General features: G+C 41.2%; 4 protein-coding genes across 5 annotated transcripts; all 4 read right to left on the bottom strand.

The window, feature by feature from the left end:
- Positions 1 to 124: 124 nt before the first annotated feature.
- Positions 125 to 2,675, bottom strand: dusp29 (dual specificity phosphatase 29). The gene is made up of 4 exons (XM_068582778.1): positions 2,385 to 2,675; positions 2,034 to 2,253; positions 1,731 to 1,954; positions 125 to 848 (listed from the first exon to the last, which is right to left on the bottom strand). Exons 2-4 carry the CDS (start codon positions 2,213 to 2,215, stop codon positions 634 to 636), a joined length of 621 nt encoding a protein of 206 aa, XP_068438879.1. The 5' UTR covers positions 2,216 to 2,253; positions 2,385 to 2,675; the 3' UTR covers positions 125 to 633.
- Positions 2,676 to 4,058: 1,383 nt separating this feature from the next.
- Positions 4,059 to 6,059, bottom strand: LOC137789329 (dual specificity phosphatase 29-like). Its single transcript, XM_068582781.1, has 3 exons — positions 5,693 to 6,059; positions 5,257 to 5,474; positions 4,059 to 4,511 (listed from the first exon to the last, which is right to left on the bottom strand). The coding sequence occupies exons 1-3, from the start codon at positions 5,818 to 5,820 to the stop codon at positions 4,288 to 4,290; spliced, it is 570 nt and encodes a 189-aa protein (XP_068438882.1). The 5' UTR covers positions 5,821 to 6,059; the 3' UTR covers positions 4,059 to 4,287.
- A 317-nt stretch (positions 6,060 to 6,376) lies between these two features.
- LOC137789328 (dual specificity phosphatase 29-like) lies at positions 6,377 to 13,644 on the bottom strand. Of its 2 annotated transcripts, XM_068582779.1 has the most exons (5): positions 13,558 to 13,644; positions 10,198 to 10,267; positions 8,751 to 8,939; positions 7,807 to 8,027; positions 6,377 to 7,023 (listed from the first exon to the last, which is right to left on the bottom strand). In XM_068582779.1, exons 3-5 carry the CDS (start codon positions 8,903 to 8,905, stop codon positions 6,803 to 6,805), a joined length of 597 nt encoding a protein of 198 aa, XP_068438880.1. In that variant the 5' UTR covers positions 8,906 to 8,939; positions 10,198 to 10,267; positions 13,558 to 13,644; the 3' UTR covers positions 6,377 to 6,802. The 2 variants fall into 2 exon arrangements, with proteins under 2 accessions (XP_068438880.1, XP_068438881.1); XM_068582780.1 differs by lacking the exon at positions 10,198 to 10,267 and having other exon boundaries at positions 13,558 to 13,641.
- LOC137789330 (dual specificity protein phosphatase 13A-like) lies at positions 10,296 to 13,806 on the bottom strand. Its single transcript, XM_068582782.1, has 3 exons — positions 13,558 to 13,806; positions 13,155 to 13,372; positions 10,296 to 12,644 (listed from the first exon to the last, which is right to left on the bottom strand). Exons 1-3 carry the CDS (start codon positions 13,683 to 13,685, stop codon positions 12,433 to 12,435), a joined length of 558 nt encoding a protein of 185 aa, XP_068438883.1. The 5' UTR covers positions 13,686 to 13,806; the 3' UTR covers positions 10,296 to 12,432.
- Positions 13,807 to 13,813: the final 7 nt, after the last annotated feature.

Raw genomic sequence — 13,813 nt, 5'->3', positions numbered from 1 at the left:
TTAGATTTTACAGTCTAAAAACCCGACCTGCCATGAAACCTGAAGGCAAAACCAATCATGTCTCATAATGTTAGCTGGTAAAATAATGAGAAAAGAGAAGTAAAGAAAACATGAGACAACAAGCTGCATACCCACACATTTGCTATTTAATTATTTGAGCTTTGCATTAAAAGAATTTGGTCTCAAAATAAATTTTAAAAAAAACATGATTCAACACATTTTCAAAGGGAACGTCATTTCCACAGATGGCTTTCGGAGACTTGAAATCTTGCAACTTGTTGCGGGACTTGAGATTTCACGAGATTCACACTGCAAGACGTGACCGGGATTTGACTCGAATGACTTGTGACTTCAGATTTGCTTCATGCTGTACTTGAGACTTGACTTTGACTGGTGCTGAATGACTTGAGATTGAACTTTAAACTTGTCTCAAGTTGCTTTTTACTTGACTTAGACTTATCTCAAATTGCTTGATGGTTGGCCAGAGTTTTGATTTCTTTGACTTGTCCTGGCTCTTCTTGAACGTTGAACTTTAATAACCAGATGCTTGTATTAGCTCACAATGACTTGAAACTCGACTTGAATTTGTCTCCATCGACCTGAGGCTCCACTTGGCCACCCCCAGGGCTCCCGTCAGCTCTGCTCTGTTCCCTCTCCTCTCTTCTCCAGGAGCTGCATGTCCAACTCTCTCAGCTGTTTCAGGAAGCCCCAGTTGGGGATGATCCTCCTGCGACTCTTCACGTGTTCGACGGCATCGACCACCGTCATGTTTTCGCAGATCATGAGGTAGGCCAGGAAGAGTGTGGCAGACCGACTCCTTCCCATCACGCAGTGCACCAGCAGTTTATCTGTACGTGAATTAATCGCATCATCAGGGAATGGCTACATTTTTGGTCTGCCCGCAGAAAGTTTGGGTTTTTCCAAATTTAATTTGAGTTCCGTTAGGAATAGAAACATTTCCAGAAACAATGCCATTGTGGATAATCCTTAGTCATCACTGAAAACTGCACCAAGCAAAGCGTGTAAATAATCCCTAGAAAGCAGTACATTCCTGAAAAACGCTTTGATTTCGTGTCTTCTTTTCATGCCAATAAACAAGGATGGTGGCTGATCTTTAAAGGGGACACATTATGAAAAGCTCACCTTTTCAGGGCTTGTGCACATACCTTTGGGTATCTAGAGTTCCTTTCACACCACAAACCGTTAAATCAGACAAGCCAGCCAGCTTGTCTAGATCAGAAAACCTGTGATTCAACAAACCAATCAGAGGTGGCTCCTCTTCCTATCTCACATGCAGGATCATTAGAGTACCGACCCCTGTGTGGGTGTCCACCCGCGGCTTGAGAGCTACCTTTGCAAAGGTGCACCCTACCACAAGTCCTTCCTTCCTGCTGCTGCCAGGCTGCACAACCAGCTGAACTCGCGGAAGACCACAAAAAAATAAAGACTTTAATCACTTTGGTCCCTTTAATCACCTCGACTGTACAATAAAAAAAACGTTTTTTATTCTATCGGTATATGTAATATTGTTATTGTGCATTGTTTACTGTTTATATTTCTTGTACTTGTTTTTTATTTTTATTTTACTTGCACTTCATTCGTTTGCTGGGTAAAGTGCACACGAGGAATAATCAAAAATATCTAATCTAATTAAAACCTAAACTGTCGAGCCCACCAAGTCATCCTGCTCATATGGCTGAAAGTGACCATTGAACTAAGTGTTGTCTTACTCTGAGGATTGCTCAACGTTTCTTCAATAAACCGGGCAGCGGAGAAGAAATACTGGCTGAGGTTAAAGGTCGCGATGTCTTCCGCTACCACGCCACAGTAGCCCACGTCCATGTCGCTGTAGTAACCGGCTCCGGTGTCCACATTGTTCCACGTCCCCTCTGCTGCGTTCAAGATGTGCGTAATCCCCAACCTTCTCAGATTACACTTGTCCTTTGCCGTCTGCCTGCAAGAAGCCAGAATGAATATTATTTTAATCCTCCATTATTTTACTAGTTTAGTAATTTTATACTTGTTTTACTTACTCGTCCCCGATGTAGACATTAGGCCAGACCTCGTTGACATGAGTGTAAGCCACACTCCCACGGTTTAGGATTTTCTCCAGCTCATAGCCCCCAGGTGTGACATATTCATCCACTGGACTGGATTCCTTCACCGCCTTTGTAACATTTATCTTGGTTCCAGTCTTTGACTTGTGAGAAGCCATTTTCTCGCTGTGGCTTCCTTTCACACATGATTTATTAGCTTGAGGGGGGAAAAGAAAAACCACGCTTGCTTTTTTTTTTTTTCTTCTTTCACTTTTCTCCCTCTATAATCATGAAAAAAATAAAGCATTTTGTACATTGTTTTTCACATGCATCTCCGGAAGCACTCACCAAGAGATTGAAGTCCTTCGTTTTCCTGCTTGTGAACTTTGCTTTTATCATTTTGGCAGCTTGTTGTGAAGCAGTCCTTAAAGGCAGAACATGGCGAGGTTTAATTCTGGCAGGCTCAAGTGAGGGCACAGATTGTATAACCGCTCTGTGACGGGAATCAAATGCAGAGGATATTTTTAGGGCAGTGATGTGGCGGGCCCCTGACCTTAGCTGCCACGTTCCCTGCCTGTGGGGAAAACTTCCACCCAGCCAGTCCCCGCCATCCACTTCTAAACACACAACTTTAATCTCCGCTGCTGGCAGGAAGCTGAGCTTACCCAAACTTTGCACTTGCCAAAGGATACCCATATTCAGTGAAGTGAACAGGGCACTCTGAGCTTTTGCTCAGCCATATGAGCGACTCCTTGAAATTGTGTCGGTCTCTTTTAGCCTTTCTGCATATCTTCAGACGCTGCAGGAGAGAGAGCTCAAGCGCTGCCTCACAACACCCGTTAAGGATGTTCTGCATTTTCTGGAGCCTCTCGGGGGGGCCAGAAGGGAACTGAAATGTGTCAGACTGTTAGACAGACAAGGTTTTTCACAGGATGGCACATGTCTTTGATTCCCCGTTATATGATATGCATGGTCCATTCAGTGATCTAAATGCGAGCCCCTAAAGTGAGAGTGTGATGATGACTGTATTGCAGAATGGCTGGATGAAGCTGCTAACATGTCAGACAGAGTTTTCACACCATCAGACTCCTTTATTTTTCCCTCATATCTTCATGCTCTGCCATCATTCATTCTGACAGTGAAATCATTAAACCTGTGATATCCAATTCCTTTTATTTTGACAGCATCTCTCTCTCTCTCCTCTCTCTCTCTCTCTCTCTCCCTTTCTCTCTCTCTTTCTCTCAGTGTGCTCTGGAGAGCATCTCTTATTAAGATGGCTTCAGCGTTTCATCTCTTTTCAAAGTCTGACCTGAATCTGTATACACACTCAGAGCCATGCTGGCATATTTTTATCAGCTTGTATCAAGCCTCTTTAGACATTGCAGTTTTAACTGTACATCGCTGGATTGCAGCAGTTAGACACACTATTTTCAAGGATTGTGAATGTATAAGTGGAGCATAGTTTATTTATAGGCGTACGCTGTTCAAGAATTGCAAGGATTTTGGCAGTTGTGCTATTTATTTTAATGGCCTCCTGTGATATTGATTGTGCTGTGTATGTGACCATTCCGGTGTGTCTATGTCTTTCAGCTCCTCAACAACATTGTGGATACTTTACTTTTTTGCTCACTGTTTTAAAAACTGAATGCTGCACAGTTCTAAATTACTTGTATGTAATTATCCTAACAATGCAGTCAGCCAGTGGCTTTTAAATCATTTCTGCACCATAGGAAAAACAGTTTTATTGATTGGAAGAAGTCTGGAGTCATCTGAGAAAAGCTCAATTTAAGTCACAGCTCTTAAAATCCAGATGAAAGTCTCTGCATGTTAACATTTAAAATTGAGCCATGATGACTAATACACATAACTAATAATGTAAATGTATAAACAGTCAAGTTGTTGTGCAAGTCTAATGAGTCCAAACCTACATCTCTATTTTACAGGCTCTTAACACTTTACTTTTGTAATCTATACTGAATAACAAGTCTATATTATTTTAGTTTTGCAGTTATTGTTATCTGGTAATACAGTGCAGACCTCAATTGAATCTGCACTAAAACGGCATTACAGTGCAACGAAAATGCAAACTGACTTTCATTGAGTTTATTGGAAAAAAGCAGCTGGCTCGAAGGAAGAAAAATACATTTTTAAAAACATCTAGCAGCCATGTTTAGCTCTAATGTAAAGACTCGGCGAGTTGCATTAAACAAATCAAAACAATCCTTCTGCAGTAAAATTCTTAATGAATGCTTCATTTCTTCCCTTCTTGATGTTGTGTTGTTTTCCTCTCCGGGGCCAAAGAAGAGTCCAAGTGACGGAGCTGATTCAGAAATCCAACATTTGGAAGAATGTTTCTGTGCCTGCGAACCGCCTCCACGGCCTCAGCGAGGGAAAGTCTTTCTCTGATCATGAGGAAGGCCAGTGCCAGAGTCGCTGAGCGGCTGACTCCTCGTGCACAGTGGACGAGCACCTTACCTGCACGGGACATTCGACAGGAACACTTCACATGTCAGCATGCATACTGTGACTCGTAAATAACTACCTGAATGTAATTACTGAACACAATTTACTTGTATATGGATGATAATCGATCTGTATGTAAGGTTGTAAGTCAGTCAGCTTTAATGTTCTTAATATAATTAATTGAATTTAACACAATTTATTTGTATCGCACAAAATTATAAATTTGCCACAGAGGACTAAACAATCTGGACTACATCTGAAAAAAGTGACAAGAATGTACAGGTGTAAAGTGTAAAGTGTGTCAAGTTGCTCTATTAATACGATTATATAAATCATTTTTCTTTTAATGCAAAATGTCTTTTGGTGCAAAATATGAAGAAAAAACTCGGAAATGAAAAAGCAGATCTTTAAAACCAAGTTAAAGAAATACAAAAGAAAATCTTCCAGTGGGTTAAAGACCAAATGTTTGGAGTTGCCAAACACCTCAGCTGGTCGCAAACACCTTTTCTAACACCTCATTTTAGATTTTCTTGGATAAAGACATCTTTCTTGTACACGCTGCCAGCAGTTGAGTTTTAATAAATAAATGCAAACATTTTTTTGCGTTTTTGGGTCATTAGTTTTAGATTTATTTAACATTACAGTCAAGTTTTCAGCTCGCTAGATTTATTATGTTGTGCAACGACAGACAGTATCATTACACCCCTCACCTATTGTGTTTCTTTACTTTTCTGAGGCATAAACTGACTCGATGTACCTTTCAGCTCCAGAGCAGCGTGAATGAAATCAGCCGTCTCAGTGAAGAATGGGCTCAAGTCAAAATCTTTACTGTCCGGTGCTTCGACTCCATGATACTGTATGCTGGTGTCTTTGTAGAAATGTGGCCCAGTGCAAATGTGCTGGGGGCCATCTGCAGCATTCACCACATGTGTTATACCCAGATCCACTAACAGGGATTTATGCTGAGCTGTAGCCCTGCGAACGACACGAGAGATGATACAAGGAATGGAGATTTCTCTCGCCTGGAGCCAGCTCTGCGAGCGTATGTTTGCGAATGTATCACATGGTGACTCAAATGTACAGATTTAATATTTGTCCCGTGCGTTGGCCAAATACAGGACTTGTTTGCAGCAACAGTTTCACAATCCGATCACCATATTGCAGCAGGGCCCTGAAGTGAGAATGTCACTTACGCATCTCCGATGTAGAGGTTGGGCCAAACCTCGTTGACAGCTCCAGTGGGGCGTCTGTTCTTCAGCAGAAGGCCCAGCAGCTCGCAGGTGGGCGGTGTCTGATACTCTGGCTCCTCCTCTGGGCTCATTTCTGCCTCTTCCACTTCGGTGTCGTTGAATAATTCGCACAAATTGTATTTAGCTCAGCACTTGGTTCACAGTGAGAAAATATACCTCCAAAGATTCGATCCTCCGGGATGGAAAATGTGCGAAGTTTTTGCTGCTGTCCTGCTAGTTCTTACTTCCTGTAGGCATTTGGAAAGGAACCACGGTAAACTCTAACCTTATTAGTGCAACTCGCTCTGTTTTCCATGTGAGCAGAGTGTCGCTGTTGTTTAGAGGCTGAGCCCCGCTGGAGCGAGACAGCTGGAGATGCCATAGTCTGGGCAGGAGCGGTGTGGACTATTTATTCCTCACATGACCGTGACAGAAGCCAGGCTGCTTGTGTTGTGGCAATTTTAGCTACAGAACCACATATGTGATTATAGTTGTATTAGTGATTTGAAACATGGTGCGGAGGATGCCTCGCTGAGGCAGTCTAAACTGCACTAATGTGTTCCTAATTTGAAATCATTTCAAGGACAATGCTGCTGTTATTTTCATCATTTTATTTATGAACTTCATGAATTCATGAATTAAGTCACTGCCATCCAGATACTATAAAAACAAACCTCATAAAAACATGTTGTATTTTTTGACATATTTCCTCATTACAATGGACATGCACACTAGTTTATTCTGAGAACACTAGGAAACTACTTTTCATATTTCTAGAGAGTATTTCTGAGTCAGACGAACACCAGTGGTTGTTGACAATCTCAAGGTTAATCTAGTAGCTGTTTTGGAGCGTTCCATCACACTAAAGCACTTTTTGACTGTTGATTTTGTTACTACCTGTTCACTACAATTACAGGCCTGCGATGTATTTCAAGGCACTTTAATTTCTTCTTGAAAAAAAAAGGAATTTGTCTTCCAAAGAAAAGACAATTAGCATGCTTTAACGTTCATACCTCCGTTATCTACTTTAAACCCAAAAGTGTAATCCAGATGTATGAACTGATGGATTGTATCTCAAGTCCGCCTGTTGGCACTCCAGCTCCTCGATGATACCTGCAGCTTTTTGTCCAGCTCTCGGAGCTGCTCCAGGAAGCCATTGTTTGGTGCGATGTTCCTGTTGGCGCTGACAGCTTTGATGGCGTCCACCAGCGTCATGTTCTCATGGATCATGAGGTAGGCCAGAACCAAAGTGGACGAGCGGCTGAGACCCATCGCACAGTGGACAAACACTTTACCTGCCAATCAGCAGGAAAAAAAAACCCTTAACACCATTTTCTATGTGTCAGTCCAGAGCTCAGCCGTACACAGCTCCATGTCTGTATTTACAACCATGCAATGACTGGATTATTGTGGTGAACTTTATTCTAACTGTCTAATTTGTTACTCCTCTCTCCGTGGATTAAAAACATGCACATCACAGGGGAGCACTTCTAACTCCTGACTAAAAAGTTTTCAACAATGTTGCAACAAATGTTTCGACACGGTAATCCCTGGTTCCTTATCGGCCTTGAGGATTAGGGCGCATAGGAGCGCGTAATTGAACTGTCTTGGCGTCCGTGTATTTCTGCTGGGGATTACTGTAGGCCCCGCCACACACTGGAGCCCCCGATCAGCCAGCATGTGAATGAGGAGGCCTCATCTTATTACTGTCGTGTCAGATACCGACTTCACTTTGCATAACAGGCCGGGCAGGCGCAGGCCACAAACATAATTGTGTAATTTCCATGTCCAATAAAAGTGTTGCTTACAAATTACCAGGGCAATCCATTTAATACCAATTTTCCTGGCCAAGGTTTGAGTTTATGAGAAGATTACCGTGGGGGAAAGATATTAGCTTGATATTATGTTTAGTGTTTGATTTGCATTGTAATGACTAATACAACTGGGGGCTGCTGTAATGGGAATTGACTGACAATTGTCTCAGTACTTTACCTTGCAGGAGGAAGAAGAAAAAAAAAAGCCTCACTCCTAAGTTAAACATTATAAGAAATACCATGAGCTCAGGGAGCGCTCCTTACCTTTGGGCGAGCTTAAAGCGTTCTTGATAAAATTGGCCGCTGGGTAAAAGAAGGGACTCAAGTTAAAGGATGGCATGTCAAAAGCTTCCACTCCATGATAAGTGATTTTGGTGTCTCTGTAGAAGCTGGGGCCCGTGTTCACGTTGAACTTCCCATTAGCAGCGTTAAGTACATGGGTGATATGGTGAGCCTGGAGTGCCCTCTTGTCTTTGGCTGCATACCTAAAGGGAAAAAAAGCATAATTATCATATTGTCAGTGAAAGAAGGGTTTCTATATGCATATCACCATTTTGTAATAAGGAATGCTTTTTACTTGTAATGTTGATTATTCATTATTTTAAAGTTGTCATATTGATGATTAATAAAACATTCACTAATGCCTTAAATCATTAATAAGCTGTTTAATGCAAACATCAGGAGAACGTTTGTGTTGCCAAGTTGTGGATCTAAAGCTAATGCTTAGCCTATTTGTCTAACAACAAAAGCATAAAATTCGTAAATGCGTCAATGTTTTTGTTGCTTCAAAATCTGGCATCCCAAAACTATTGTAAAACAAACGTATTACTGAAGAATGCGATGGGATTTATAGAACCAGAAATAACCGATCTTTTACTAATAGGGACAGCAGAAAGAAACCACTGACGTATAAACTTTAGTCAATATTTTTGACTTGCTAGCGAACAGAATATAACAGCAAACAGCATCATGAGAGCAGTGAAAAAATCCTTTAGCGCTGATGGCGACTAAGTCGAGGGGCAATGCTCTGTGGGTTCTTCTCTACAAACAACACTTTTTATGTACAAGTATTAATGGGACCCATTTAATCCATAAAAAAATATTGCTGCTTTTACCTATAATACATTATTTTGAATTGCTTTTTTCAGTTTCGTTTGCCTTGCGTTGGTGACAATGTGTATATCCTTTATTAGCATGCCTGGTCTCACATGTCTCCGATGTAGATCCTGTGCTGAACCTCATCCAGATGGCTGCTGGTCGCTTTCTTTGTCCACATCAGCCTCTGGAGCTCTGATGCCGCGGGGGTCTCATACCTGCCGTCTTGCCCCTCCGGGCTTCCCAAGCAGCTGAGGCCTCTGGGCATGTCTGGATGCTTCACTTCACTTGACTTTTACAACCTGTCGCACAGAGGTACCATGATACTCAAACAGAGTTTAACTGGGAGCTTAAGCAGAACTGGTCCCTGCTATAAAATTTAGACCGTGCCCAGAAGCAGAAAAGCCATCAAAGGCTTGGAAATGTTTTTTCTTTACCTCGCTCATCAACAGTTTAAGAAAGAAAATGCGGATACAGTTTCAGACTGATTTTCCTTTGAACGTTAATAACGCCACTGATGACTTCTAACAGGCTTTATTGAAGAGAGACACTGAAAGAGAAATACAACGGAGGATTACATCGAGGATCGATGAAAAGAACATTAGGTATAGAGGCCCTTAAATATAGACTTAAATATAGACTATAATTATGCCATAAATGCACTCCACAGCAGCAAAGGACCAGAAGAACACATAATTGTGGGATGACCTTATGAAGCGCTCATTATTTTATCCACAGTTCAGTAGCACTTAGGTGGGTTTATTTATCCCCAGAGATACAACGAAATTGGAATTCAAGGCCTGTGAACATCAGCTATTCATTTCCTGTAGGCAAGTCCAACCTGTGCATTTACAATTTACACATCGGGCTTGTGAGGGACTTATAATATGCAAACTGTATACATTAGCATCCATTTAGGCAGCTGTGTGTTTCTGCTCCAGGCTGAGGATGTACAAACCATGTGTATGGATTGTTACAGCAAAGAAACCGATGGCAGCTCAGCCTCCTATTTGCATTCTGCTGGTGTGTGGTGACATAATGTGACACGCAGGGATTGGAGACTTATTGTCGTGTCCACAGGGACGCGTCGTTGGGACCAAATCTGTCTCAGTGACCTTTTGTTAAGCTGCTGTGGCATATGGAGGTGCACTCGAACATCATGACAGCTTCATGCATCCCTGCAAGAAGTGCCTGGTTGCATGTGTGTCATGTGAATGCAAGAGAAGCTGCATCTGACCCAGCATATGCTCCATGCATATGAGTTTGTGAGTATTGGAGGCAGAGTAGATTGTGTCTTTGCACAAGTACAACATGTGCCCGGAGAACCTGGAGGCTCTTCTTTCTCCTCATTGATCTATAAGTACAACCCTTCCCTCCCTCCCACAGTCAGGGCAGAGAACTGATTTCCCTGGTGCACATGTTGAGCTGCAGCGCTGCTTTCATAGCCTCCCCCCCTTAGGCTAACCTATCCTTCCTGCTCTACTTCTGTGTAATTAAAGATGCTATGTATGGGAAAGTGCCCACGGTTAACATGGAGGGCAAATAAAAATGGCTTTTTACCTCCTCCGGGCCTCTTCTTGGTGGTTTTATGAATTACACTTCCCTCTTTGGCCTTTTCAATGTGGTTCGTCTGGATTTGTGAGCAAATTAATAAAAGAAGAAAGTGTGGTAATCAATCACGCAATGCAGTATCATCACAGTACATTCTCGTTTATTAAAATGCTTCAGAAACATGTTCACTGTACCTTGCAAACAAAGGCATACAGTACGATGAATCCATACACTATACAGCCTGATAAATATTTTACCAACATGGACTTCAATCTGCAACAAATCCGTAACAACAAATTGTTAGCAGACACTTGCCTTGGCTGGAAACGTTGCTTTTCAAGATCTCTCTGAAAGAGCTACATGTAGGTCGACAGCACAACTGTCTACGTTCTCCTTGGCAATCTACCCTGCAACCTTTTTTGCTATTTTAACATCTGAATCTCAGCCCAAAATAATTCTGGCATCATCTTCTGCATTCCTTTCAGGTAACCCGAGCTCGCAGCACAGGAGGGAGGATAGGACACTGCTTTTTCACCAGCAAGAGAATTAAATCAGTGCTGCTGAGCTTAAAGTCTCTACTGAGACTCTTCTCGCAGTGAAATGTGCTTAAATCAACACCTGCACATTTGGTCAATTCAGGACCCTCCCTTTTACTGTACGTGTGGATCACTTACGCTGTCATGTGAAACTGCAATATGGACATACTCAATCTGGTCTATAACATAAATAGTATGTCAGAAATAAATTCACAAGAAAGTCTGAGCATATGTTGAAACAATTTAAACGTTTATTTTTATCAAGTTAATTTCATTCTTTGTTCCTAATTAACTTTTTTTTTTTTACAAATGAAATATCCATAGATGAAACCCGTAGCCTATATTTAAATTGAACTTTTGACTATACTGCCGTGTAATTCAGTGTTCATTATGTGCGTGATGCAGTGAGGTTGAGTATAATGATATATTACAGGGGGAGGGATTGCTGTCAAACTAGATGCATGAGTACACACTTTGTGTCCGACCTCTAATGTTGCTCCAGATGATTTAATTGACAAACAAAAGATTTAAAACCGTTTGATGTACAGTGATGATCAGCTCAACTAGCTTGACAGATAACACCAAAGGAATTGAACACGGATCCTGTTGAAGACGGATGCTTTGGATTAGTTCCCATTTTGAGTTTAAATGTTCACTTGCAAAAACATGTTTTATCTCCAGAGTTTACAAAAAATAATGCTTTGTAAAAACATTTGGTCCATTCTGCTGTAATAAATGAGGTGCTGAAGAAAAATGAATCTTACAAGAATGAGAGGTGACTGAAAGACATACAATATTCATAAAATATCCTAACCACCGGGATTGATTGTTCAGTCTTGTCTCCGTTTTCACATCACATTGCATTAAGATTCCAAACTGTCAATTTGAGATGTTCTTTGTTTTTATAATCTCGACCTTGAAAAACATGAAACGTCCTTAACTTTTGGAAGATGATAATGTAGCTTATTACAAACAAGAACCAAACAAAATTTGATTTGAATTGAGAGACAGCTTTGCAATTCATTGTTAGATCTTTCCCGCTAGTGAGGTAAACAATGTAAAGCTTGGCCTGAGGTGTGGGGCCAGAGGGTCAGCCATATTGTTCCTACCTTATTACCGCTAACATGTGTTCGCATGTTAACACACTACCATCACGCTTTCATGCATATAAACAACGAGCTAGCCTATTGGATGTTGCCATGCTGTTAGCATGAAAGCCTAGCCTACAAAAGCCTTGCATTATCATAGCATTACTTGTTTTAATTTGCTAATATGTAGCATCCAATGTTTAGTATGTTAGCATGTTAACATGCACATTTTTAGTATGCTAACATGTTGGTGTAGCACACTAGCATTGCAAATAATTTGAAGAAGGCCGTCGTATGTGCTGAAACACTGATTCTGCATTTAGCATCTTACCTTTAACATAAGCAAGTTAATATACATTAAACGTACTAATGACATGCCGGCAGTGTGCGCAGCTTTCCCATTATTCTTGTTTTTTTGTTTACGTTTAACACGCTAACATGCTATATGTAACCTGCTAATCTCGAAGAGCAGCTGAGTCTCACTGAAATTCAGTCATAAGTTAAACCAAATTTCATGACAGTGTAATATAAATATTCCAGTCTGGACCAACAGACTGACTGGCATCCCCATCTCTAGACACCACGCTGTTGTGTGGCTGAAAAGTGTAAACTTCTGTTGATTACAGGATCTGACATGTTTTCTTTTTTCTTGTCAGCTGCAGATCCAGATCCAAAAGCAAAGCCAGGAAATTCCTGTTGGGGTAGATGGCTCTCTTCTGGATCAACTTCTGCAAAGCCTGTTTGAGCGGGAGGTGACGGTAGATCATGAGGTACGCTAACACCAAGGTCGATGACCGGCTCATTCCCATGATGCAGTGCACCAGAACTTTCCCTGAAGAACAGACAAGATGAAGGGAGAGGCAGGATTAGTGGGAGGCCTCAGTCTTATTAGTATCATACATGAGTGCCTGTCTCATGCTGTGGCCTTTCTTTTTTCCTGCTGTGAGCTATAAATAGTAACTAAAATTCATTGCCTTTGTTCGTATAAGGTTCCCTTGCAGGCTTGGCCCGACTCTCTCTTTAATCCCAGCTCGTCCTCTGCTTGATAGCTTCTTTGAAAGGAGCCATGGTCAATTATAGATTTAAATTCTGCAAGGTAAGACTCTTATTACTACTGCTAGCTGAAAATACACTTACATACCTTTACAAGTTGTGTTACACTGTGGTGACAGCTGAGACTGAAAGGACGGCATGATGGTATAATTTGAATAGATGGGTGTATTAAGGATTTAAAGAGTGAGATTAAACACGTGATGTGTAGGAATTCAAAGTAAAATACGTTTGATTAAAACTCACTGTGCAGTGGTATGATATTTCATGTGAAAAAGAAGAAAAGTCTTACCATCAGGTGACTTCAGAGCTTTATGAATGAAATCAGCTGCAGTCTGGAAGTAAACATCCAGATCAAAGTGTGTTGAATCATCTGCTGGAATGCCACAATACACAAAGCCGTTGCCATAAAAGCTTTGGTTCCCTATGCTGCCTCGCTTGGAGTGAGCAGCGTTTAATACATGAGTTATACCTAATTTCAGCAAGGTAGTCTTGTTTTGGGCTACTGCCCTAGCAAGACAAAGAGACAGAAAGAATTTCAAGACGTATGTGAAAGCTAACAATCACAGTACGATATTTTTATTCCAGAATTATAATCTACAGGAGTGATGTAAAATATCATGATTATTTAGCATTACAATAATTAGTTTCCTGCGAGGCAAACTAATTTAGTTTGACATAAAAAGTATACTTACACATTCCCGATGTATATCTTTGGCCAGACCTCATCAACTTGACGAAGATGTAGTTTGCACGAGTCCAAAAGCTTCTGCAGATCCTTCACACTTAGATATTCCTTTGTCTTGCCTCTCAAGTCTGACATTTTAAGTCCAAATGGATCGTCTTGGATCGATTACTAGTCCAACTGTTTGTTGTAGGAAAGCAGTTCCCTTCAACTCCGGCTCAGGATGATTTGTACGAGCAGGTGTTTATCTGCTGTCACTGGACAGT

Source organism: Clinocottus analis, unplaced genomic scaffold (genome assembly GCF_023055335.1).
Source record: "Clinocottus analis isolate CAN_PGR_092001 unplaced genomic scaffold, fCliAna1.0.p SCAF_19, whole genome shotgun sequence".
Lineage (NCBI taxonomy): Eukaryota > Metazoa > Chordata > Actinopteri > Perciformes > Cottidae > Clinocottus > Clinocottus analis.
This window is presented reverse-complemented; position numbering and strand designations above follow the sequence as displayed.

Bases quoted from the DNA above. Each gene is read 5' to 3' on its own strand.
- LOC137789329 (XM_068582781.1), bottom strand. From the start codon at position 5,820: ATGAGCCCAGAGGAGGAGCCAGAGTATCAGACACCGCCCACCTGCGAG. The intron at 5,475-5,692 runs GTAAGTGACATT...TGTCGTTCGCAG, and splicing joins AACCTCTACATCGGAGATGC to GGCTACAGCTCAGCATAAAT. The intron at 4,512-5,256 runs GTACATCGAGTC...TGTCCCGTGCAG, and splicing joins CGCTGCTCTGGAGCTGAAAG to GTAAGGTGCTCGTCCACTGT.
- dusp29 (XM_068582778.1), bottom strand. From the start codon at position 2,215: ATGGCTTCTCACAAGTCAAAGACTGGAACCAAGATAAATGTTACAAAG. The intron at 1,955-2,033 runs GTAAGTAAAACA...GGCTTCTTGCAG, and splicing joins AATGTCTACATCGGGGACGA to GCAGACGGCAAAGGACAAGT. The intron at 849-1,730 runs GTAAGACAACAC...ATTCACGTACAG, and splicing joins AACGTTGAGCAATCCTCAGA to ATAAACTGCTGGTGCACTGC.
- LOC137789330 (XM_068582782.1), bottom strand. From the start codon at position 13,685: ATGTCAGACTTGAGAGGCAAGACAAAGGAATATCTAAGTGTGAAGGAT. The intron at 13,373-13,557 runs GTAAGTATACTT...TTGTCTTGCTAG, and splicing joins AAGATATACATCGGGAATGT to GGCAGTAGCCCAAAACAAGA. The intron at 12,645-13,154 runs GTAAGACTTTTC...TCTGTTCTTCAG, and splicing joins AGCTCTGAAGTCACCTGATG to GGAAAGTTCTGGTGCACTGC.
- LOC137789328 (XM_068582779.1), bottom strand. From the start codon at position 8,905: ATGCCCAGAGGCCTCAGCTGCTTGGGAAGCCCGGAGGGGCAAGACGGC. The intron at 8,028-8,750 runs GTGAGACCAGGC...TTTTCCCTTTAG, and splicing joins AGGATCTACATCGGAGACAT to GTATGCAGCCAAAGACAAGA. The intron at 7,024-7,806 runs GTAAGGAGCGCT...GCTGATTGGCAG, and splicing joins CGCTTTAAGCTCGCCCAAAG to GTAAAGTGTTTGTCCACTGT.